Source organism: Mustela erminea, chromosome 1 (assembly GCF_009829155.1).
Source record: "Mustela erminea isolate mMusErm1 chromosome 1, mMusErm1.Pri, whole genome shotgun sequence".
NCBI classification, from domain to species: domain Eukaryota; kingdom Metazoa; phylum Chordata; class Mammalia; order Carnivora; family Mustelidae; genus Mustela; species Mustela erminea.
In genome coordinates this window covers 40,774,398-40,801,426 of record NC_045614.1, presented here as the reverse complement: position 1 = coordinate 40,801,426, position 27,029 = coordinate 40,774,398, and the positions used below count along the sequence as shown (strand labels likewise).

Sequence of the window (27,029 nt, the reverse complement as noted above, 5' to 3'; positions counted from 1 at the left end):
TCTATCTCAGACACTTCCATTCAGATCAAAATGTAACCATCTGTTGGTGAATACAAAATAGCAGTCGTTTTATTCTGGCGAATCAGGGCTTTTTTCAAGTAAGTTGTTCTATGATATCTAGTTTACAAGTGGGGAAATGAAGGTTAGTGAAGCTTTGCCTAGGAAAGACGTATAGGCACATGTAAATAAACACACACATACACACATGTATGTGTGTGTGTGTCCACAGCCAATTAACGTTCAATTTTCTTCAACCAGTGTCACTTTCAGAATCACCCCGGATTCCAGAATCTTCCAGCATCTTCTTAAGTCATACACCCTCCTTCTTGTATAAATGCTCCCTTTCCTGTAGTCAGTGGGAAATTCATTTAAAGTAATTCCCAAGAACGCGAATGATGGTACACAGAATCCTCCTGCCCGAAGAGAATGTGTGTTTAGAAAGACCTCATTAGCCAAACGAATCCTCGTTTGCAGAATCGTGGGTGAGTCCATGGAGCAGGGAGCTCCTTCTGATGGTGAGCTGGGTGGCCATCACCATGCTGCTGGGTCTCCCTGCTTCTGGAGCATGTTCAGGTTGCAGGACGCAGTCCAGCTGTCTCTGTCAGGGAAACAGTACCACTGACCAATCCTTAGGAACTATCTGAGTGTACATTCTGATGTTTTATGCCAGAGGAGAAATACTTTTAGCAGTCTTAGTGAGTATTGCCTGATCATCCCCCAGATAAGCCTCTTTGTGTAACACCATCTGCAACTAAGTGTCTGTCTCACCTTGTCTCCCTTTCCCATACTCACTGGGCATTACAGGTATTCTCACTTTTTTTTTCCTATTTGGTAGGAAAAGGGGGTGGGAGAGGACTGCACTCTCAACTGTAACTTGCATTCCTACACCAGTTTCAAGGCACGAAGTTCCTCTAGGGCACTGGTTCGCAAACTGGAACATGAAGCATCTCCTGGAGGCAGTATGAAAGCACTGAGTCCCCTGCCCTTCCCCTGGTTTAGATGCTGCTGGTCTGGGAACCACTGCTGTGAGAGATATGTGGTTACATATGGATGGATGGACAGATGGACGGATGGGCAGGTAGACAGGTGGGTGGATGGATGGATGGACAGATGGATGGGTAGATGGGTGGATGGTTGGTTGGATGGATGGTTGGATGGATGGACAAACTGACGGACAAAAAGATGGACAAAAGAACAAGAGGGAGGGAAGGAAGGCGGGCTTTAAGGGGAATGCTTCTCGATTTTACTAATGCCAGACTGTCATGGTAGAAGGGTTCTTAATGCTTCACTTCCCTGTCAGTACTTGGTATCGTCTGGCTCCTTAATTTTTACAATGCTGTGAATACAAAGAGGTTTCTCACTATGGTTTAAATTTGCTGTGCTCTTGATTACTAATGAAATAGAGTGTTTTATTTTTGTTGTATATATTGACCATATTGGAATGTGTGTGTGTGTGTGGGTGTGTGTGTGTGTGTGTGTGTGTGTGTGTGTATACAGTGCCTGTTCAGGTGTTCGCCCCGGTTCTCTATTGGATTTTTCATCCTTTTTCCTTTGGTTTATAGGATTTTTTAAAGCATTGTCTGGATACCAGTCCTGTATCAGGTATGACTTCCAGACCTTTGCTCCCAGTTTGTGGCTTGTCTTTGCCTTCTCTTTAGGATGTGTTCCAGTGAACCAAATCCCTTCATTGAACATAGTCAAATATATCAGTCTTTTCTTACAGGTTGTGCTTTCAGTCTCTGTGAGGAAATACATTTTCTACTCTGAAGCTCTAAAGCTGCTATCCTGTATTTTCTTCCAAAAGCTTTATATAACTTTTGCCTTCCACAGAAGGCTGTAAGGCGGGAGCCCATTTTGTTTTAAGATAGATCTCCTTGTACCAATGGAGAAAAGCCCATCTCTTCCCCATCAAAGGGCAGTGCCAGTTTTCCTTTGTGTTTGGGGCTGTTTCTGGCCTTTCTTTTCTGGTCCATCAAGAGTCTCCCTGTCCCAAAATCACACTAGGGGTGTCTGTTTTCTTGTGCTATAGTTACCTAGAAACTCTTGTGCCCCTGGGAGAAGGTCCTTCTGTGGTGCTGCCTTCTTGTGGTCTTCTTGGCATTCTGTCTATCCATGGACATGGATGTTTAGCTTTTCAAGTGATATATTGGTTGTGCTCTTTTCTCCAATGGGGGGATGGGCTTACAAGTATGCAGCGTAGCATTCTTTATAATTATATGCCTCTTGCAAAACTTTTAATGTAGTCAGTACTTAATAAAATAAAAATATTAAGAAGAGCCCCAAGAAGAAATACCATGTATTATAAAAAGCTTCTCCCCTCCCCCAAATTCTGAAGGAAAGTAAATCAGAAATAGTAATGATGGGGAGGAAAACGTTGGTTGGCTCTCAAGATCTTTAAAAGGTATTAAAATACTGCCTTATTTTTTCCTTAAGAAAAAACATTCTTCATGTGCACAAGAATTCTCTCTCCCTCTACCATTTGTTGTAGCAGAAGACAGCTGTAGGACCACAGTTACAACTTGGATCTTTACAAACACATTGCTCAAGAGTTGGCATGTTTGCATGTCTGTATATAAAGAAGTCTTAAGCAAAAATGTTTTCTGTTTTTGTGAACAAAAAATGCATAAGCCATATAATGGAGACAGACACTCTTCACAGCATTAAACCAATGAGAACAGAGTTAATTTGTCTGACATCTGGGAAAATAAGTTTCCTCCCAGTGTGTTAAGCAGTGTCCCACAGCTCAGATGAGTTCCTGCTTTACCATACATGACCATTCTTTATTCCCCTCCTGTGCCCAAAAGTGTCTGTGGTGGGGCACATAGCATTAGAAGTGACATGCATTCTAATAAGAGGAAACTCTAAGTAATAGGAACTGATGTTCCTTTATCAAGCAGCTGTTTACTGTTTGGGGGATCTGGAAAACCTAGGGAGAAACTGCCCTCTTTCATCACAGTATTTCCTTTGGCATTAGGAGAGGAAGAGCTGTGTCCCCTCCCCCACCGAATCACAATGGTATTTCACACCTGGGATTCTCTTCTTTTTATCTAGTTAGGAAATGCCCCAGCGTGAATGACTTGTATCTCCTACCCTCTCCCTGTTGGATACCAACTACCTCTTGTTGCACTGACCAGCATGCATCCGTGCACTATGGTGCGTTATGGCACCATAGCCTGCATTGCCTCTGTTTCCAGGGGCCCAGGGTTTTCTCCTTTTCCGTTGTCGCTCTAGCAACTTTCTAAGCCTAAAATTTGGAGTATAAGCTTAGGTATCTAGAAACTTGCCAGGCATTGATGTTTGAGTTGTCAGGCATGTCTGTCTAATTGCTCCCCCAACCAGTGGAAGATTCTGGTGTGGTTCTTCCCTGGAGTGGAATTGAGAGCAAGTACTGTTCCCCCTTACAGTGCAGGGAGGGGCCAAGCCTCAGGGAGAAGACACGGTGAAGAGCTAGCACATCTTTTTCTCAGTTGGCCATCAAGGTTTAGAAGCAGCTCTCTGCCACACCCAGCCACAGTTAAGTAACGTCCAGAGAAAGGAAGAAGCCATTCTAGCATTGTGTTCTTTGTCCAGGGAAGGCAAGATAGACACATTCCAGTGATTTGGATTTCTGTGCTAATAGCAATGATAAGTCACCGTGAGCTGCAGTGCTCATGGTCCGTAGACACAGGTTAGACACAGAGTTCATGTGATTCTAACACAGCCCCTTGGAGCACAGTTCCTATTGTTATGTCCATTTTACAGACGGGACAACTGAGGGTCAGTTACAGAAGCAGATTCATGTGCCTGGGATCACACAGCTCCCACAGGGCAGAGCCAGGGTCCTACAGCAGGACTGTTGGTCTCCAGGACATGTCTGAACAGTGTCCCCAGCATTGTACTAAATATCTGGCACCATGATAGCCAAGTGTCCCTGTCCTGGGAGGCTCACGTTCTGGGATGGCAGGAGGTCAGAAATTAAATCTTACATTAATGAGCATATGACTGTGTTATAAGGTAAGCTTGAAGGACTGTGGATCTACCACAGAAGTATTGTCAAAAGTGTGGACCAGGAAACTGTGCTCTGTTTTCTCCTTTATCAAAGGGAAATTAAAAAAAAAAAAAAGAGTTCCACAGCTATGGGGGTTATATGATGTACTGGTGTGACACTTCCCTGCAGGGAGGTTCATCTTACTGTCTTACTAAAGCAGGAGAGGAGTCCCATCCGCAAGTTATTCCAGTGGTGAGTCACCCTCTTGTGGTCTGAAGGCCAGCATTTACTGAGTGCTGGCTTGGTTCACCGGGCCATGTGCCAAGGGAAAGACGGAGGCAGCCCGTGCTCTCAGCACTCACACCCTTGCCCCCAACGCCGTGCTGTTAACTGTTATGTGTTGTCCGACAAGCCAGTTATGGCTCTGGGGACCAAGGGAGAAAGCCAGCATTCCTAGAGGAGGCGGCGGCAGCCAGGCCTCCAGAGTTGGGTGTAAAAGGGGTCATCATTATGCTAGAAGGTCTCTGAGAGGTAGGTCAAGGGACAGCAGTGGCTCCAGAAAGGGCAACTTGTGTGGACCTCATTGGCCACCACTGTTGCTAAGTCACTTCTCAGAAAGGAGCAGTGGCAAACAGGGCTTTTGAAAGAAGTATGAAAGGCCAAGACTCCCCAAGATTTTAACGCAAAGGTGAATACACAGTATGTTTGGAAGAAATGCTCAGATTCTGTCATTTGTTCCACGTGTTACTTCTTGAACACCTCTACCATGCCAAGGAGAGGAGCCACTGGCGGTGAGGCAGGGGTTACAACATGGACTAAGTCACGAGCCTCCCGTTCTTACCCCCTGGAGGTGGAGGGGGTTGGACACTGCCAAGTTATCACACAGGTGAACACACACCAGTAAGAAGCCCTGCAGGCGGCCAGTGCCAAGCCCCAGGGGCCGCCTGTTCAGGGGTGAGGATCCAATCCTGGTAGCCGGGCTGGGCTTCCTAACTATCTGAGCCCACAGCAGTCAGCGTGAGCCCGGCAGAAGCTCGAGGGCAGAAAGACGCCTGGAGCTCTAGGAAGAGCATTTCATGGACGGTATTTCCCCAGGCACATGTTTCCTGTGCTCTCGCGCATCCCAAGAGGGTTCAGCTTCCGGGCTGCTGTCCCAAGCTGGACCCTTACTTGCTGAGCGAAAGCAGACGAAATGCTTTGAAAGTATGAAACAAGTTCTGTATAGATGGGGGTAGGACTACGCCAAATATTTAAATAAAGAAATGCTTTGGAAAGGCTTCACTACCGTTAATCATAGCCTCTCCAAACTAAACAAACTAATGAAAGAGACAGGGAAGATATGTTGTTCAATAACAGATTTTTAAAAACATATAGGGTTAGACATTCATAAAAATAAAGGGAGCCTGTGCTACCCAGATAGAGTGTGTGCACAAAGCCTAGGATGGCAGCTAGAACGAGTAGACAGCCGGAAATGTCCTCTGGAGACACATACAGCGGATGTTGCCACTGGAAAATGCGTATTTTGGTGAGCGCATCTATGAGGCAAGATGAAATGAGGTCAGAAAAAAAGCTTCCAGAGCGTCAGACTCTCAGTTTCTAACTCAGCTAAGAAAAGGTTTAAAGGAAAAGAATCCCTGACCCAAACAAAAGTACGGGGGAGAAATCTTACCATTGACTCCAGCATCGAAAGAAAAACACTGTGTCCCATCGCTGTGCTCTGCCATTCCATGATGGGGTCCCTGTTTTTGCTGCCGGGGGTCTGATTTTTTTCTTTTTCCTCAGACCCACACACCACTTTGCTGAAACGTAGCCGCAAGTGCATTTCCACTCAGCTGGGCACACTTGCTAGCTATACTGGAGGGAAAGAGCCAGAGAGCGCACCCCAGCCCTCTCCTTCTCCCCTCTGACAACTTCACTCTTTCAGAAATTTGTGGTTAGATTCTTTTTCTGGCTTTACTTTTGACATAATCAAAATCATGTATACGTATTTCTCTCTCTCTCCCTCTGCGTCTGTCTCTCTGCTCCCTTCCTTCCCTCCTTCCCTGTCTCTCTCTCTCTCTCTCTCTCTCTCCCCTCCCCAAAGTCCCCACCTCCCTCCCTCTCTTTGTCTGTCTGTCTCTCTCTCTCTCTGTCCCCCTCCCTGCCTCCCTACTTTTCCCTCTCTCTGGAAAACCCCTACATTTCCTCATATTCTAATTGCATTATCAAGTGTTGTGTTTGGATCATTAATTCCTTCCCAGATGATTTGCTCCTGGTAGGTTTCTAGCAAATTCTACCCATGTCTAATAAATCATCTTGGAAAATGCTGCAGGTTCTTCTCTGTCATAGGGACGGGAGTCCACATGCGAATTCCTGTGCCCTGCAAACGGTTTTATCCTCCTTCCTCTCAGCAAAACAACCCTGTTAGCTTCTTCCTTAAAACTCACTAACAACTCGACAGTAGAAGAGAGACTTCATAGTTGGGCTTTGGCCAAACCTCTCACTGGAGTATTCCACAGCTCACCTCACTGAGACACACTCAAGGTTATTTTGTCATCTAAACAAAGTTCTCCAAGCGGCCACAGGCAAGGGGTCCATCTCCTCTGTGTCCCCTGCTGGAGCCGAGAGTCAAGCGGATGTCTGACGGACCCACTCCCCGGACGTGATGCTTCCCTGTAACCAAAACTGAGAGCAAGAAAAGGAAGTCAAGAAGTTTTAACAGTCGAGCGTTCTTATGAGGTGAAAAATGTAGGGGCACAGTTCTTCCTCTCACCATTTGGCAGACTATCGGGAGCAGGTGGATTGTGGAATTGTGTGTAGAAAGGCTAAGTTCATACTTTCCATAAGCATCTCTTATTTGTTATTTCCATTAGGATCAACAGACTTATCATGGGCCTTCTACATCCTGGGAGTCCTGTGCAGCTCATTCTTGTAATTACTCTGCCATTCTCATGGCCCAGAATTTAATCACCAAAAAAGCGAAGATCAATTATGATAATGTGGTCATATTTTAAAGCCCTCAGTGTCTGTGAAGTTGAGAGGAAGAGTCACTTTAGTCCCTATTTTAGAGGTGATAAATATACCAGGATGTCATCATTATTCTTTTGGTGCCATTTATAAATCACATTTATAAATCTTTGAGAAAGAAGTACCACCTTAAGTTTATTTTTGATTCATAAAGGTTCTAAATCTTACCGATTTCTGTTCCTTCCACACCTCCAGAGGCCATCATTCCTGTTCACTTACATTGGTTCTGCTTTCAAAGCCAGTATTTCCAGAGTTCTGCATTAATGTCTCACAGTGATCAATTGGTAACTCCATACTCCAGCCGAGAGAACTTGACGAGAATGTATATAATCCCTTGATACAAAGTTGTCTCTGGTCGCAGGGGAAGGTATCTGCAAACTGTGAATCTTTTGGCAATTCACTAGAGATCTATCTAGGTTCTTTACTGCATTTCAACACTCCTAAACGGAATATTCTTATACATAGGACAGATGAAGTACGAGCTCGTAGGATGAAGTGTTTTGTCTTTTAGAAATTGTATTTAAATTTAGAAATCTATCTCAACCCAGCAAGAGAGAGACATATTTTTTCCTCTAACCAAAATTTTCCTGAACAAATCGAGCAACAGTTTGCAATTAAAAATAGAGAATTTTGTTACAGTTCGGGACAAAACAAGAGGTTAGTTTTTGTGCTTTAAGCACATCAATTAGATAAGCAATGAATTGTTCTTGTTTTGTTCCAGTGACTTTATATCACTCACACACACACACATACACTATCCCTCTCCAAAATGAGTCTGTTGCTACGAGTTAGGAAAATAAAACCCAGAGCCTCTCCGCCCACTCTGAGGATGCTTGAGTAGCAAGGGCCATCCTGCTAACTGCAGACTTCAATTCTGCGATTTTCCTCCTGGGGATAATTAAGAAGGAAAAGAAGATCAGGAAAAATTTTTGTACTAAAAGTGCTGAAAATTGCCGATCATAATATGATTTTGAAATGTTGACATCCAATAAAGTTTAAAACTAAAAATCTGGGAATTGTATAATTAGATATGGTTTACAACAGCTTTAGAACACCAACCATATGGGAAGCTCATGTGCAGAGCAAGGGTCTTCCCCTGCTGAAGCTGAGGACTATGCGTCCCATTTTGCAAAAAGAGTTGTTGAAATATAAGATTGAGTGGCTTTTCTAACCCGTTGGCATAATAAACCATTCCTAGGCCTATAATCTAACCTCATTATGGTTTTCTAGCCAAAGAATAGACTTGTAGGATTCCACAGTCATAGGAAGCAGAGGCTCCAGCAAAATGGTAGCTTCCACTGGATGGGAACACAATGTTCTCACCATGCACTTGGGAGGGAGCCCCAAGAAGGAACCATGATTTGGAACCCAGGACATTACTGGAAGTCTGTAGTAGGACAAGGAAAATTCTTGAGAAGCCTAGGACCTGCTTGAATCCTTATTCATTTCATGTTTTTGAAATTTGCTACTTGGATATGTTTTGCCATGATATTCACACCCCTAGTGATTTATCTTAGCAAAGCAGGCTCTTTTGGAGTTGAGAAATCAAGTTCAGGCTCCCCAAACTACATTTAGTAGTTCTGTGACCCTTAGGCAAGTCACTTACCCTTTTGAGTCTCAGCTTCCTATGAAAATGGAAATAACTCAAAGGGTGGTTGAAAGTGTCCCACTTCCTAAATCTTTCTTTGTTGTCCTTGGGCCACCACAGACACCTGTTACATAGTCTCTGCCACTGCAGTCTTCACAGAGCAGCCAGGTGCTAGGGTCATGTTTCTAAGAGGCAAACCTGAACATGTATCCTCTTTGGTTAGTTCTCCACCTACCCCTTTTTAGTTGTCTCAGAGTCAGAGTCCTTTCTGTGGCCTCCAGTGGTCATTGTGGTCTGTACCTGCCTACCCTTCCAGTCCTATCACATAACAGTCTATATTCCACCTGTTCTCATGCAGTTGTGCCAGGTTTCTTCCAGCCACAGGACCTTTGCACATGCTGCTCCTTCTGTCTGGACTATGCTCTTCTCTCTTTTTACCCATGTAAATCCTGTCTATTCTGCTGATTTATGCTTGACAACTCTTCCTCAGAGGATTCCCCCTCATCCCAGTACTGGCCTTATTTCCAAACCCAGCCAGGTTCTCTTTCCTTCTCTGTTACAGGATCATTAGCTCTGTCTCCTTCACCAGACTGTGAACTTAATGGGTGGCTCTCATTTCTGGTTTTGCTCACTAGTGCACTGGCAACCCCAAGCAGGATACCAGGCACATGGTCATCTCCAGTATTTATTAGATCAATAAGCACATGAATGAGTGATTGAATATAAAATGACTGAGCATAGTGTATGGTACAAAGAAAATATTCTGAATGAATGATGATGTCTGATGTTTCTAGGAGGTAAAAAGTAGGATCCCTAACATCAAGGGGCCTTTTAGTCTTTCAGTTGTATTTCAAATCCCAGCCATACTTTCTGGTTTTTCTCTGGTGTGGATCTTTTAAAAATTCTATTTAGTAAATTAGAAGTGTTTGAGATGATATATAATAATTTATTGAGGAAGATAATTGCGGACAAACCAACTAATGATTATTTTCTGTGAAAACAAAAGAAAAACTAGCCCATTCTCTCAACATCCGGTGCCAGTTTCATTTTCATGCTTGTACTAGGCCCTTCTCAATGGACTTCGCTTTAACTGCTAAGACCACAAGGCAATCATTTACAGCATTTTCTTTAAGGATTCTATCTCAGTCATTTTCATGGAAATTTTACTACTGGCTTGCAGGGCAGAAGCAAAAAATTAGTTTTTATCTAAGCCCTATATGTCATAATTTTATTTCTTGGAAGAAAACAGAAAATAAACAAAAAAAGTTCCAAACCACTGTTGAAGTGACATAAAAACTTGAGACACAGATCCACAAGAGCCAGGAAATTCTGTCAAGTGCATGACTTTAGCTTTCATTTGTCCGGGCATGCATCAGATTGTTTACTGACATTGGTGTTATATAAAGATAGTTAGGAAATTTCATTGTCTTATCAAGAGGAATAAGTAAGACAGAGGTCATTAAGGTCAGAGAGCTTCTTGCAAAATTTGTTCTCTTGGCCTGACTTCTGTAAGATTCATGGGCTTCAATATGCCTGTGCTACTGGTTTTCTTATTACCGCTCAAGAGTTTTCTGTTTTAACACAAGACTCACATTGCATTCCGCCTAGCTGGACCATTTTAAATGGTGTCCCATCACTGGGGCTTCACAAAATGCCTCAGGTCATGTGTAGGACAAACATGCTAAAATTTGAAGGGACAGCTTCATAAGAAAAGAAATGAGAAAAGAAAATAGATTCCTCTGCCTTCGTCTTCTCTGCAGATAAGTAGGAAGGGGTGGGTGAGTGAGAACTTATGTTTTCTCACTCTGCTTGGTAAACATGTCCCATGACCAAGGGGAGTTTCTGGGAAAGGTCAGCTGGCTTAGCCGCCTTGGGTCCGTGTGGCCCAGCTCAACCATTTGCCCAAGACACCAACAGTGAATGTCTTTCTTGGGTGAGGAACTTTGAGGAACTTGACTTCCTCATGAGAGCTTTAAGTTTCGCCTCTGAGGCTCACTTGCCCCCCGTGTGATGATGACTCTTTTTGACTCCGCTCTCCCATCCTGTTTCCACCTCATCTTACCTCTGGGCTGGGGTCAGACAACAGTGCTCCAGCTACGCAGCTCTGCGGTAAGAGGGTTAGCACATACGCTTGAACTTGGGCAGATGTGGTTCAAGTCCCATATATACTGGTTATGATCTGCACTATTTTTCAGATGCTGCTTTTAGCAACTTGGGCTTTTATTTTCTCATCAGTAAACACGGAAAACACCTCTGACCTCACCAGTGACCCTATTGAGAGGATAGGATGGACTCACGCATAGAAAGCATTTAGCACAGGGCCTGGCCCAGAGCAGCATGCACTACAAATCGTTCCGAATACCAGATCCTTGAGATGGACACTAGGATCCCTCTACAAATCCATCTGTGTCTTTCCCATAGACATGAGTGTAACATAAAATCTTTTTTATTGATCTTTTTTTTTTAAGATTTTATTTATTTATTTGACAGAGAGAGACACAGTGAGAGAGGGAACATAAGCAGAGGGAATGGGAGAGGGAGAAGCAGGCTTCCCGCCAAGCAGGGAGCCCGATGAGGGACTCGATCCCAGGACGCCGGGATCATGACCTGAGCCGAAGGCAGACGCTTAACAACTGAGCCACCCAGGCACCCCTTTATTGATGTTCCTATACAGTTTATTTGCACTAAAGTTTTTTACTGAAATTTGGCAGCTGGAATGTTCCGGGACCACATGGGGGCTGGTATCTCCTGTGAAAAGTGCTGACCCTGAGCCAGAGTTTCTTCACATTGAATCTTCACAACTCCATTCACAGATGAGGCACAGGGAGAATGGGTCCAAGTTTGCAGGACATTATTACAATGGCTGGCAAGCAGCACTGTGCTGAGAGCTTTACTTTGCACTGCTAAGTGGTTACAGAAACCCTAGGAGGTAACTACTTTAATATCCTCCATTTTCAGTGGGCGACACTGAGGCACACAGAGGTAGAGTAATTTACCCGGTCTCACATGTGGTAAATGGTAGAACAGAGATTCAGACCCATGTGTGTCTCACTCCAGAGCCCAGACAGTGGTCACTCTTACCCACTGTTACTGAACTTTGGGGTCACCACTTTCTCAGTGGGACATAGAGCCTGGCACTTATGGGTTCCCCCAATAAATCTTCAAATGAATGAAGATAAAAGATACCTGATATTTATTGAGCACGCACTCTGTGGGGGCACAAACTCTAATGATTTTCTATGTGTGGCCTAATGAATTTGAATAACAAACCAATGAGTTAGGTCCTCCTGTTGACCCATTTTACAGATAAGAAACCTAAGTCACCAGGAGGTTGACTTGCTCAAGACGATATAACAGGGAAGTGACACAGCTTACATTTAAACTGAGGCGGTCAGACCCTGTGTAGAACTCTTGCCTGTTCTTACGCCCCTCCATGCTGTCTCCGTTAGGATCCTGTTTGAAACTTTGGTGCCCGTGGTTACATGAAACATCATTAAACACTTCTTTTTACATCATATTTTAATTTCAGCATGACAGTGATCGTTCTCATGGAGGAGTCTTCCTACATGTCCTTTTCTCTGACGATGAGACGCTGGAGGGTAGAGTTTTATCCTAATCACTGCCCTCGTCTTTGAGGAAAACAGCTAACAAATTTACAAGGTCTGTTTATGAGACCGATATGAAGTTTACACCAGGGAGATGGAAATGACATAGTAAAGTGGTTTTCACAAGGCCTTGGGTGTGATGCTTGCAAAAACAGAACCACGCCTTTCTCCTTTGAGCGGCGGCTGTATTGCTTTGATAGTAGGGGGTAAAGCCAATATGGATCGTTAAATGCAATAAAACGGACCTGTAAAAAGAAGCACGGCTAGCTCTGAACTTGCATCTGCCGATTCAAGTTAGAAGCCACTGGCCACTTGAATCCAAGGTCTGCAGATACACAGATGCTCGCTGGCCTCCTGATTTCATCCGTCAGATACAGGTCATTTTACACCATCTCCCTCACGGGAGATCAGCTGAGTATGTAGACGCGCCGTGCTTAGAATAGTGGCCATCCTGGAGGGAGCGCAGGACCACTGTTGACATGACCATGGCCAGAGTGCCCCAAACTCCTGCACGTTACTTCCACTCCTCTGGGCTCCCATCAGATGGCGAGGTGAGCAACGGAGCCCGGAAAGATCATGCCTGCTCTCCCGGATGCTGCAGCACGGTGGTGCTAGGGGAAGAGACCGTTTTCCAGCCCTTTTCGGGTAGGGCTGGGGTAGCTGAGCCACCATGCAGTCCCCTCTGAGTGTCCAGAGGCCAGGTCGTCACGTGCGTCCGTGACACCTCCTACTCCTGACCCGGTGACAGCTCCAAGTGGGACCATGGTCAGTCTTTCCAGCACTTCAGTGGGGATTAGAAAAAAGCTCCCTTTCCTCTGAGCCCGCCCACCCGCTCCCCTCCATGTCTGGACACCTTGTTCACAGCTTAGTCTGCACAACCCTAAGCAGGGATCCAGGAGAGGGACAGGATATGAGGGAGGAGGGCAGGGGGATAGGGAGGGGGGAAGAAATTTTGCATTTTCACATGTTCTGATTTTCTGTGAGGTCCGTAACTTTGGTCTTTCTTGTCTCCTTCCCCTATATGGGAGGTTCCGTGTTTTCACTTGAAGTGGTCCCACCTTGTCTCCTACAATAAATACAGAACCCACAGAGGACAGGAAAGCTTGGGTAGAGCCACCTTGGTTCTTCGCAGACACTCCATGACCTTTCTGGGCCTCACGTTTTACATTCTCCAAAACAACAGAGGATACTTTACCCCTGACATCATGTCGGTCCTACCGAGAATGGTGCCGTGTACATTTTATACTGAAAATGCTTTTCACTAAATATGTGCGTATGTATGTGAAAAACACAAAAGGCATATTGTATTTACATTTGACATGTGGAAATTCTAAAGGAAACTCAACCAGATTTGTATTTAGCTTAGCTAAGCATAGAAGACCACAGAGCAGAAAATGTTGAATTTTGGTTTAAGAGTAGAAAGGACCATGAGATGGTAGCAGATGTGCCCAGTGAGGGGATGCAACTGTCTACAAAGAAGTGAAGAGGTCACTCCGGTGGCCTGCTGGCAAGTCTGCTGCCTTCCAGCTGCTGTGCTGAGGTCTGGGTGTGCAGGGAGCGAAAGGCACCATTCATGCTCTCGTGGAGTTCAGAGCCTGGTGAGAAAATACAGGCAAGAAAAGTAACTATGTGATTGCACATCAAGAAAGTGCTGTGAATTCTACTTGGTGACATGTTGTTGTGTGAATTAACATCACTAAACTCCTGTGTGGAAGTGAACAACAGGCCGATGGTTGGACCATAAGGGCTGGTGTGGGTTCTTCCAGATGAGCATAAAGAATAACAGAAGGGCAAGGATGGTTGGAGGTATTTGGAAGAATGTCTCCCAGGAGTGAATAGTGATGGGCTGCGGAATATAATTGGCCATATTTAACTGGCTTTACACCTGAAGCCATTCCTTGCTGCAGAGGCATGAAAGATAGGACTAGAGAAGACACGTTCCAAAGAACTTAGGAGTCCTCGAAAGGAGGGAGATTTAGCGATAGAAATACCTTCTTTCCAAGTACTCGACACTGGACTTTCCTATAACAGGTTGAATTGCCTCTTTAAATTATCACCTTTAAGATGATGTAAAAATGTCCATGTTAATAAGTTGCTGAGTGGTTCAGATACGCCATAGTTTAATGGACATTTGGATGTGATCACTTAAAATGGGACTTCGGCGTGATGACATCAAGGCTCCCAAAAAGAAATGAACAAAACATTGTCAATTAAGGTAGTTTTTTTTTTTTTTTTAACCTGAGAAGAAAGCATTTTATAATTTTAGGACTAATACTACCTTTAGAAAAACTAAGAACATACGTGACTTTTTACCTCTCTTTAGGACTTGTCATCCATTTTATTATTCAGAGGCTATCACCAGGAATATTCTCCATTTAGAAAAAAAAAAAAGTAAGGGATTTTAAAATGCGAGATACTTAAGTTAGACATAACAGGAAAACTACCTAGACTGTAAGTTCAGTTGTTCAAGTGACTCAGAATGTAGTAAGTCAGAGGTGGTGAGGAATCTTCCAGTTACAGAAATACCAAACCTGAGGAATTAACATCAGGATGCATTTAGAAATTACTGTGGACAAACTCTAGTGTGGTCCATGCTAGAAATCAAATATGCTCCTACAGATTTAAGTTTTTACATCATAGGAACTGAGATCTCCAGATCTCCAGAAGGGTAATCTATTTATACATGACCTCACAGAGGAAAGTGAGTACTTCCCACAGAAATACATTAATTTAAACACCATTTATTTATGAAGACTCCTCTTCCTTCTTATTAAACATAATGTCTACATGTTAGATAAGTTAACCTTCCCTTTATCCAGCCCCAGAGCAGACTATACATTTGAACTAAATGAAAACACACAAGAAGTTTCCTCAATGAAAAAAAAATGTTTTTTGCTTCAACCCAAATCAGAGCTTAAAACCTTTTACTTTTTAGTATTGTAGTTTGTTATTGTCTGTTGGTTCCAGTGGGATCTAAGTTTTAATTAGTTCGACAACATAGGTGTGATATTTTACAGAATGAAATCCCTGCCCCTGTATTTAATTAAATGAACCCTATAAAAGTTGTGTTTTAGCCAGCGGCATAATTGAGAGTAGGCTGGATTTAAAATTGCATTAGCGCTTTCCACTGGGGTCGCTGGCACACGCGGTGGAAAGAGAGGTGACTGCGGTACCTCGAACCTCAGAAACCAGATGTCTTCCTAAAAATAGATGCATATTTTCTAACTTAGAGACAGCATGGTATGTCTTTTCCAAATATTACATATTCAGGTATCCTGAACTGCTCACCATTGGGTCGGAGGGCACCCTTCAAGCTTTCTGGGAGCGTCTTTTGGAAGGCGACACTAAAGGTGCAGGACAAGACTTGCACTGATGGCATTTCTAGGTACACAGCAGTGGTCTGGCTTCTCTCTGGGCTATGGGCCCAGTTTGTGTGCCAGCATGTATAGTCTTTGAGAGCAAATCGGCCACCTCAGCAGGTCACATCCTTTACCGGGTGTCTTGGGAAAATGCCGTCCACGACACATTCCTTCTGGCCGATTCTTGAGTGGCTCACACATGCTGGGACCTCATTTTTAATGCTCCTGAGTAGCATCCTGTCTAAATAACCCCAGCAAATACTTTCCCAGGGATCGAATGACTACAAGGTGGACCGAGGGGTTCAAAGCCCACTGTCCGTGAGATCTGCCCCCAAGTAGAAAATCCGCCCCACCCCACCCCAGTCTTGCATCACCTCTCAGGGCTGTGGAAAAGACCGTCACAGGTGCCTCATACAGAGAGCAGCAAGCACGTTAGCCCGGCCACGCAGGGATCATTCCATGCCCACGGCGTAATTGTCTTGTCTCAAGAGACCTTACGCTAAAGGACCTCTCGAGGGTTCCTTAGTGTCATGTCATGTTTGTGGCCGCGATGTTTGCCATGAGACAGACTGATTGGATTTTCACCATAATTGCACCTAAGTCCCGAGGGGCCGGCCGGAGCCTTAGGTGAATAACTTAAGCCTTTAATTTATAATAAAGATAAAGTTTGCAATCAGCATTTCTGGTTCCAAAACATTCCATTTACTTGGTTTTAGAGCTGCATAAACTGTTTTAAAAGCAATCTGCTCAATTGGGCGAGTTAATGATATTTAACGTGCCCCGGCCAAACGTCACCGGATGAGCACTGCGGCGCACTCCCTCTGTAATTGCAGCCATCATCACGGCCGCGCCGTGTAATGTAGCTGTAATGCTAATCCCGGGAATAAAAGCTGTCATTCTCGGGTGGCTGACAGCGCACCGGCGTCAACCCCTCGCGAAGGCTCTCAGGGATGTGATTCCAAGATGACAGTGTAATAAGTGTTATGTGCACAAGGTAATTCAAAACAAATTTGGCTGCAAAAATGGATCGTCTAGGATGGTAAACTCCCACATTGTCTCCTTGTCCTTTAAGAGAATGTAATGATCCCTAAAATACCCTGTCAAGAAGCTTGTGTGGGTCAAGTCTTGCAAAATTTATCTCTTACCACCCCCTCAAACCCTCGCTGGAGAATCCCAGCTTGAGGACTCTACAGTATTAACGTGCATGTTGGTAGTCCAGGAACAGGAGATGGGCAGGGAGCTCCTGGGTACACATATGTTTCTTAAGACTACCTAATTAGGCTGCATTTTGCTTCTTTGATTTATAGATTATTTTCTCCTGGGAAAATGTGACTGTTCTGGTATAGGATCTCCATTAGCCCTGGTATCTTAGTAAATTTCTTATTATTTGCATGTTAGTCACTCTAAGTAGATTATCTTGTTAAAACTTCATAATAACCTTAATAGCACACCACTGTAATTACATTATTTTGTGGACGGGGTAAGTGAGACTCGGAATAGTCAAGCTGTTCAAAGCCCACAGGCAGGATTCCAGCCCTGCCCTCCATTACCCTTACAGACCTGTGCTTTCCATCCCTGAGCTGTAACTTAAGGAAGGAGGAGCTCACCTAGATTGTGCCCAGGTTTCAACAGAACTGTGTTTGATTCACATACACGCATGACACTGGGCTTCTGAAGTTGTTCTCATGGGCACAGGTGTCAGAAATGCCTTTCTGGGGAACCCAGCATGGCAGTGACCTCCTGGAGTGGGACCAGAGGCCATTTCGTGGTCACCCCAACATTCCAGGCCCTTTTTGGGTTTGCTGCCCTCTTTCTTCACTCCAGGCAATAGAGATGCGATGGGTGTCGTTGCATCAACACCTTCGAATAATACCAACAACAGGACGGATTCAGAAAAGCCTTCTTGTGTTTTGGAATTCTGTGCATAGAGACACAGGGCGGCTCTTTGCCCCCATGAATCCTCTTAGCTTAGACTGATTCAGGTGGGTCCATTGCATTTCTTTTTCTAGGTACCATTTAAATATCTGCTCCGTCTTGTAGTACTGATTTATAAAATCTACCTAAGTAATAGGTAGTAACATTCCTGCCTAATTTTACAGTACATCTCTGTGATAGTCATACCTACTGGGATGTTTTGGGCTGCAAGCAGTGAAGATTGAAGTTAAAATGGTCGATGTATGAGGAATTCAGTGATAAATATGAGAAGAAATTTGGGGTTCAGAGGTTCTAAGCTTGGTTAGTTCGTTTGCTGAGTGCAACCATCAGAGACCCCAGCTGCCCAGTTTTTCTGTTCCGAATCCCTCAGTATGTTGTTAATTTGGACCCAGAACCTGGTTCTCAACATGATCCCAACATATTCCCAGGGGTCCAGGCACCACATGCAGATGATTTGCCCAGAGGCAGCAGGGGGCCATCCCTACCTGTTTTAAAAACAAACGAAACTTCAAAAGCTCCCTAGCAGATTCCTCATGGTCTCCTACCAGCCAGAAGTATGTTGCATGCCTATGCCTAACTCCATCAGTAAGGGAACAAGAGCACCGTAATAAGCCAAAGTTAATCAAACCCACACCGCAGGCTCCCCGGGAGGGAAAGCTCTCTGATCTGATAGAAGGAAAAAAATTTCATCTTCCTGAGCTGAGAGGAAGGTGAGGCAAGGAGACCTGTCTGTCGACCAGGTAGCTAACACTGTCTGGTGTTGCGTCTAGAAGACCTGATTGTACATGTAAAAAGTTGACTCCTAGGATGGGTTCTTCTTTAGATGCAACTAGAAGGATCCTGAAAGAAAATCTCGTGTTCACTCCCTTTTGGCAAAAGCCCTGGTATTTATGTATGAATAGAGAAACCACAGGTTACAAGAACTTGCAGGACGCTTTCAAAAGTCTTCATTTCTGAGGGCGCCCGGGTGACCCAGTCAGTTAATCATCTGTCTTCTGCTCACGTCATAATCTCCAGGTGCTGGGGTGGAGCCCTGAGTCGAGTGGGGCTCCCTGCTCAGCAGAGCGTCTGCTTCGCCCTCAGTGCCTTCCTCTGCCCATGCGCACTCTTTCTTTCTCAAATACATAAAAACTTAGGGGAAAAAAAAGTCTTCACGTGATGGTTGGGAGTAATACTGCCTCCGGTACAAGCCATCCCTGGTGACTACCAAGGGCAGGAGACAGCTGGGCTAGCTGGCAGTGGCCACGCCCACATCTCCTACGCGTGCTATCTGTGGCGTTAATTTAACCCAGGGACGGTCTGACTCTCGCACTGCACATTCCTGTAGTATTTGACCCTTGGCATCAGGCAGTAATGGAAAATAGGGCTCAGAGAGTTCTGCCGCAGCATGAATCTCACAGATCTCCAAGTTGCTGTTCAACCACGCCCCCTCCCCTTCCCTCCCAACCCAGGCCCCCAGCACTCTGGGCTCTGAGCAAGGAGGGGGCCAAGGTAGTCTGCTGGTTTGGAAACTAGAAAGAATTCCTTTGTGTCTGTTTGTCCTCTTCTCGAAGGAGAAGGGGGAAGACAGTTGTGAGGTTCAACCCTGGCGTCCCCAGGCCTCTTGGGCAGAAGATGGAAGAATTCGGTGTTTTCAGCTGTTCTCCTACTTCCTGGCACACTCGAGTCATTTCCTAGCCCAGAGTTCTTGTTCTACCCAAGTCCCTCGTGTTGCAAGTAAATTACTTAAGTAGATCGACTCCAGATCATTAATAATCTCCGCCGGCGTGATGCACTTGGGCTTCATTATAAGGAAGGAGTCTCACATCTATTCTTCAACCCAGCAGTTGTTTACAAGATCCGCGGTCCTGAGAGTTCTTGTCCCTGCAGGGCCGGAGTAGAGGGGCTTAGCAAAAATAGAAAAACGGCTGCCTGATCAATACTTGTGTTTTGCTCAGACAAAGAGAAACTGACATGCTCTCTGCCTCAGAGTTGGGACCTAATTGTTATTGTGCTTTGAAGTACAAGATACTGCGGGGTTAAGGGGAGGAAGCGTATGCCGGACAGGAAAGGTTCAGTGTTCATTTTGACATTTGTAAATAAATACTAAAAACATGCCTACTGAAACAGTGGAGCATCAGTCTAAGAGATTTATGCTCAGGAACCCCTATGTGAAGTGACACGAGCTTGTGAGTGTTGCTCTCCGGAGACTTGAGAAGCTCAGGAAGTTTTGCAGAGGTACAGCCCACAGAGTATGGTTTCTGTATGATCACTTTGTATCAAGCAAGCCGACCGCCTGGGGAATAACACTGAACTATGAGCCGGGGACGGTTTCTGCAGTGTAGTCGCTAGACGTTACCAAACTCCCGGAACATAACATCCTAGTCCTTCTCTGTGGGGGACGGGAGGAGGACGAGGTAAATTCATGAGTCGGACTAAGAGGTTGCTTGGAATGACTTCCTTTTCTAGAAGTAAGGTTCTGGCTTCTGTTTCCTCTTGTGTAAGCTGTGCTAAAGATAGCCACGTTGAGTTAGCGGATTGGATGCCGAATCCAGGATTCTTGCCAATGGTACAAAGTTGTGACCCACCGCTAACGAGCTGTGTGGGCTCATGTGGTGAATCGGCAGCTGTTAGGGGAGGGAGATGAGCATAACGTTGGCTCTGCCAGCTTCCCGGACTGTGTTGAGGGAAGTGTTAAGTGGTAGCTTGGGGTCAGTCCTGCGGTAGACTGTGGACACGCTGTAAGTAAAGGCACGGGATATGCGGTGGTGGCTCAGGCTGTACACAGTGGGAAACAGGACCGTATGAAGCTAGCGTTGGTTCCCCACATGTCGGCCAGAATGCCAGCTGTCCGTGCACCAGGTTGACACCTGCCATGTCCATCTATCGCCCAGATTATCATTTACTTAATATATTAGATTGACTTTGAAAAAAAGAAAAAAAAAGCAAAGCAATTTATTTAAAAAGGAAACTTCACATCACTTCCATAAAAGCAAAGCTAATGTCACCTGACATAATAGACCCCATTAAAGCATAACAATGTAATTAATTTCTAGTTAGCTATTATTGGCTGATAAAGGCTCTGAGCCCGGAGGCTGCTCTTTTCTCTCACAGGCAAGATTAGCAGGTGATGATACCGTGTGAAAGACATCCCGGTAGGAAGCCAAGACTTCCCCAATGTGAGGTTTATCATTTGATGCCAGATCTGTATCCCTCGAAACTCACTCCCTTCCTACCAGGCATTCCTTAGGAAAGAAACCTAAAACAGGGAGAATTGGAATTCTCTGACACCATTAGATTCTTCATTTTAGCTTGCTTCCCCGGGGGCACAGTCTTTCCAGCTTCTGCTTGACTATAATCCTCTCTCGCCCTAAATATGTTTTTCCGCAGGTCAACGGTAAAGACTTATCCAGAGCGACTCATGACCAGGCTGTGGAAGCTTTCAAGACCGCCAAGGAGCCCATTGTGGTACAGGTGTTGAGGAGAACGCCTCGGACCAAAATGTTCACGCCTCCGTCAGAGTCGCAGCTGGTAGACACGGGAACCCAGACGGACATCACCTTCGAGCACATCATGGCGCTCACCAAGATGTCCTCTCCCACACCACCTGTGCTGGATCCTTATCTCCTGCCAGAGGAGTAAGTCACATGGTCCTGTGGCACTAATCCGTTAAGCTCGGTAAAGAAGTGCAGTGACGTTGTTTTCTTCCCTTCCATGGGGTGGAAAACATGAGCGGGTCTTACAATTTTCCTCCAAGTTGCTCATGTTTAACTTTATTGTTTATAGAGGCAATCAATTGAGTCCTGCTCAAAACCGCCCTGACATATTAATTACTTTATTATAGCCCTGGAGCGGAGTTATTCAAATTATATTCTAAAAACGAAATTACTTACAAATGTCGTAAAAGTTATTTCAGACTAAAATTTAATCACCGCAAATGGCAATGTGAAGGTTTTGTGTTCTAACTAGAGGGAATGCTGATGGTTCTCTTAAACAGACAACAAAGTGAGTCGGGAGTGTAAAGAGAGCCCTGAAGGGTGTGCGTTCTGCTTTCTTGGGTCTCGTTTCAAACCTGGATCCGTGTTAATAAGCCCACACGTGCCTCATATAAATACCACATTTACCGATTAGGTAACAGCTGCGATCCGGCATCCTGAATGAATTACTTTACACATGACTCTCCTCTTACCTTACTTCCTGCCAGAGAAAGAGAGAGAGAGAGAGAGAGAGAGAGGGAGGAGCTCGGAGCCTTCAAGTCAGATGAAACTGATGTTTGAACTGATAACTAGCTAGGCAGCTGGGACAATTTACTTTATCCCCATTTTAATATAAGAAAAGTAGTGATAGCACCCAGTGTGTGGGAGTTGGGCTAGAGGAAGTAATGTGTGGGAAGTTCTCAGCATGACATATGGTAAGCACTCAGGAGGGAGCAGAATCGTTCATTGAGTTAGTGAGATGAAACATCTAGGGAAAAAATGAAGAGCGAGAAATTTTCTGAGAGAGACCACTTCTGAGAAGGTATCTGCTTTATCGTAGAGCTCATAATGTGTGATTTTGCCTGTGTGAGGACAGCATGTCCACTTCCCCACCTGAGTCTCTCTAGGTGATGGGAGAGTCACTCCTGGGTCTCCCTGTCTTGCTCCTGCTTCTGATCATTGACGTGATGCTTTATTTCCAAGGGCATCTTTTTTTTTTTTTCTTTTTTTAGTACCTAGTTTACTGGTTTATTGTAAAAGGATGTATGTAACTCAGGAATAACCAGATGGAGGGGTTTCGTAGGGCAGGGTTTAGGGACAGGGTGTGGACCTTCTGTGCTCTCTCCATACACACTACTGGCCCTGAATCTCCATGTTCACCAATCCCTTCCTCTTGGGTTGTTCTTACGGAGGCATTACTTAGCCACGACTGATTAAATCACTGGCCCTGGAGCTTGAACTCAATCTCGAGCCCCTCTCCCTTACCCAGAGTTTGGGGTGGAGGGGATTGAAAATTCCAACCCTTTGTTTGTTTGTTTGTTTGTTTTTAATTTTTTATTTTTTCAACGTAACAGTATTCATTATTTTTGCACCACACCCAGTGTTCCATGCCAACCGTGCCCTCTCCAATACCCACCACCTGGTTCCCCCGACCTCCCACCCCCCGCCCCTTCAAACCCCTCAGGTTGTTTTTCAGAGTCCATAGTCTCTCATGGTTCACCTCCCCTTCCAATTTCCCTCAACTCCCTTCTCCTCTCTAACTCCCCATGTCCTCCATGCTATTTGTTATGCTCCACCAATAAGTGAAACCATATGATAATTGACTTGCCCTGCTTGACTTATTTCACTCAGCATCATCTCTTCCAGTCCCGTCCATGTGGCTACAAAAGTTGGGTATTTATCCTTTCTGATGGAGGCATAATACTCCATAGCGTATATGGACCACATCTTCCTTATCCATTCCAAGGGCATCTTATCCCTCCCAGGGCGAACGTCTGGGTGCTACATGTTGGGTTTCAGATAGTAACTCAGTAGCTGGAATGAGCCCACATTCCCTGTGGTTCCTCCAGATTCCGGATGGAGGCTTGCTTTTCATCCCATGGTGTTCCCGCTGACTGTCACAGGAGCCCAGGGCTAATTCCCCAGGCCTGACAGAGTAATTTCAGCTGCAGCTGACAGTGGGGACGGGGGATGAGGGGTTCCCCTCTCTGGCATCCGTGCTCAGCATGCACAGGAGTGTGCACAGACGACAGCCCCTCCCGTGTGGTGGGGAAGTGCACAGGCACCCCTTCTCCTCAGCTGAAGTTGGCAGTGCCTGAAAGGCCGGTCTGTCTAACCTCAACGCCCAGCGCTTAGCCACATGACTCTTCTGTGCCCCCCCCCCCCCCCCCCCCCCCCGTTGCTCCTGGGAAAGAATTGCCTTATTCGATGAACACAATCATTCAGCCAGTCCTTTGACTTCATAGAGCAAAACTGCCTCTCGGTATTGATGAGGGCTATGTAGCCACTCCTGCCTCTCAGATGTTGAACTGTCACCGTGATGGGCCCTTTAGAAGCCAAACCCTTAATTTCCTCTTCAGTCTAGTTAACATGACATGACTTACCCCCCAGGGGCAACTTGAGAAATGTCAGTGGAGTCCAGAGGTCAGGACTTTCCCGGTTCTGGCCCGAAGGTCAGAGCAGGGCAAGAGCACGCATCGGGACAGAAAGGGAAGCGTTAACGTGATGCTTGAAAGCCCAGGCCTTCCGGCAGCGTCCTCAGTACTACAAGCCCCTAAAGTGCTGGCAGGATATTTACCAGATAGGTCCACAGAACTGAAAGCCAGCCCTTGTTTGGCCATTCGTGTCTGATCTGGTATTTCAAAACTAAGTGCCCCGGAGGGAAGACCAAAGCCCATTGATGGCTGTGTTGACCTTTGAGGACAAGATGCTCTGAGCCCCCAGGCAACCGTCAGGCTGAAGCCTTCCCACCATGTCTGGCCCCTCTCAGAGCTGCTCGCGGAGCCTGTACCATCCCCACTGCCTCGGATCCTGGAGGTCCCAAAGAGGCCGTGGCTTCTGGAAACAGGTTTTCACATATGTTGTCCTAGAGAGACTCAAGCTTCCGTTCTCTGAGCAGTGGTGTGTATGCATGTCACCTCCAATACAGGTGCTTTTCACATGTGCATGTAGGTGCATTTGTTCATTCATTATGTACACGTACATGCGTATTCAGGTTTCATGTCAAACCTACCTTGTCATGGGACAATCACAGAAGTTTGGAAAGACACTGTCCTAGATGACAGCCTCATAGTTTCGGTCCCAGCCCTTTGGACTGGACTCATTGGCCAGCACATATCTTGGAGTGTTGCCTGAAGTCCAGCCTTTTCTCCCCAAAGACAAAATCTAACAGTGAAGCAATAAGCAGGAGAGAGGAGTGTGTCCGCTGCCTAGACACTGAGTGAGACAGGAGGCCTGTTGACTCATGGGACTCGTCGGCGAGAGGATGGTCACTGGGAGCAACAGGGGCAATCCCGCTGTCTCCTGCATCTTCTCTGAGGAGAGTGGAAGTGTTCAACAGGGGAGGTCCTGTGCTGCTGGGAAGCATGGTCGGAACAGGGGGACTTGGGCAAGACAGCGCCCCGGCCCTGAGAATAGAGGCGGCATGACAGCAGGCCCGCGAGGTTGGGCGAGAATGAAAGCAGCGACTTTCAGCCACAAGCAGGCCGTAAAGGTGTCTCTTCTGTTCTCAGGCATCCCTCGGCCCACGAGTACTGTGACCCCAGTGACTGCATGGGCGGCATCCATCAGGAAATGGACAGGGAGGAGCTGGAGTTGGAGGTAAGGACGTCCTTGTCTGGATTTAGGAGTCGTTGCTGAGACTAACAAGGTCTCTGTGAGCACACACGTAGTTCATGGATGCTAACGAAAGAGCCACTGTGGGTAGATTTCTTTCAGAAGAACCACTTTGAGTCATGCCCTTTAAAGGCATAATTCGGCTTTTCTTCCCTGCCTCTTTTTCCCCTTCTGTTCCCCTTTTAAAACAGAACGTAACAGTCTGACCCCAAAGCAGAAATGTAGGGGTTTTCTTTAAATTAAAATCTCTTGAAAGATAGGGTAGCGAGTCCTTCTGTGGATCTGTGAACTCAGGTTCTCTCCTCTCATCAGGCTCTAAATCCCACCCACTCTTGTAACTGCAGGGGGCGCCCGACCTTTTCTCCGCTTGAAGTCATGGCCACTTTGACTCAAAGGCGAGAATAGGTGGATAATTAGAGTGGGAGCTTGCCCACACCAACACAAAAGGCCTTACCTGATGGTTTCTAACACTGAGCTTGAAAAAAATTCGGTAATCCAAAACTCTGCTTAAGTTGAGGCCATATCTGACTTGGATATGATTCTAGGTGATGTCTGAGGTCACACCGGCCTCTAAGGGCTTTTAAATTTATTCTTATTCAGGTATAACTAAGATGCGGTGTTGCATTAGTTTCAGGTGTCCGACAGTGTGACTCAGCAGTCTGTGGGTTACTCAGGGCCCCTCTGAAAAGTGCACTCCTTGTCCCCGTCACCTGTTTCACACAGTCCCCGGCCCACCTCCTCTAGTGGACCTCCGTTTACAGAGTTCCAGCTCTCATTTGTCTTTTAATCAGAGAGATGGAAAATAGAGCAGAGTCACCTTTCAAGATGTGTTTATACTTTTGGGCAAACATTGGTTCCTGTATTCCACTGTGTTTTGGAAAAATATAAGAGAGTTTTTTCAGAACTGTACTTTACAGACTAGGATAATTGGGGACCTTTTGGAAAGATTCCTGATGTCAAGGGTAGGCCCTGCAGCTCCATTGGAAGGCCAGCCAGGAAAAATCCAGTAACATTTTACTCAACCGTGGCTGCCCGCTGTGCCGTCCGGGCCATCCCACCAACACGTGTGAGGCTGACGGGTTGCTGTGAGTGGAGTAAGTTGGGGGGCAGTGACGGAGGCAGGGGGTGAGTGGAAGGTGATGGTGATCCTGGAGCTGTCCTTTACAGTTACCGAGGGGTTTTGTGCCAGAAGAGAGGACAGGGATCAGTTGGCTGCTCCCTACAGCCTGACACAGACGGATCGGTGTACTTTGCATTAAAGCCATGATGGACTCACTGTTTGGAAAATTTGAATTTTCTGCTAAATGCCTATGGTCACTGTGGAACGGTGGTCATTGTGACTCAAGATTGTGGCCGTTCCTGCACACTGTCCACTGTAGACTTTTGTATTGGCCGCCCACTAATTGATGCTGTGTGAAATGTAGCCTTGTGCCTTTCCGAAAACCAGCGATTCTGCCTATTTACGATTTCTTATCTCCCCGACTTCAGGGCTAGTTCATGGAGCATCCAGTGCCTCCCCCAGGACACTAGTTCTTAACATGTTAACTAACACACAGTGTGTGCAAATGGAGTTCCACATCAGCTGTGTTTGAGAAATGTCTGAGTGAACCACAGTGAACAGATTTGGGTTCCAGAGGACTTCTCAGTCATGGATATGTTCAAGGGCATGGTAAATGTCCTATGAAGGGGAACAGATACAACAGACAAAATTACCCCAGCATTTTTTTTTTTTTTGATCGAATAACTTCTCTTTGGCCAACTATCTCTTAGCATTTCCTGGGTCTAGAGTTTTCTGGAATAGGGCTTTACAAGAAGAAGGTTATTTAATAATAGTTATAGGACAACACTACATTTTAATGATCAATGTAACTGTGATAAAGTCGAAGTCTTTAAAAAGCTATAAAATATCTCAGGAGCTAGATTTTCAGAGTCTGACTGACCTCTGAATAACACAGGGGTTAGGAGGGCTGACACCCCCATGCAGTCAGAAATCCACGTCTAACTTCAGACTGTCCAAAAATTTAACTAGTAGCCTACCGTTGACCAGAAGCCTTACCAATGACATAGTCAGTCTGTTAACACACACTGTATCCTTATAGTCAGGTAAGCCAGAGAAAAGAAAATAAGAAAAATTACATTTTCAGTATTATATTGTATTTATCAAAAACAATCCACATGTAAGTGGACCCACATGGTTAAAACCCATGTTGTTCAAAGATTGGCTATATGGTGTAGACTTGGTAAGTCGTGGACACTGTTAAGCTCGACTCCATACTAGTG

General features: G+C 45.5%; 1 protein-coding gene across 2 annotated transcripts in view; it reads left to right on the top strand.

The window, feature by feature from the left end:
* The window catches only part of PDZRN3 (PDZ domain containing ring finger 3), a 239,845-nt gene that overhangs the window by 197,084 nt on the left and 15,732 nt on the right, over positions 1-27,029 (top strand). For both annotated transcript variants that reach the window (XM_032325117.1, XM_032325125.1), the window contains 2 exons: positions 20,830-21,077; positions 24,647-24,734. In XM_032325117.1, the coding sequence (XP_032181008.1) occupies positions 20,830-21,077; positions 24,647-24,734 (336 nt within the window). The remainder of the gene's footprint in view (positions 1-20,829; positions 21,078-24,646; positions 24,735-27,029) is intronic.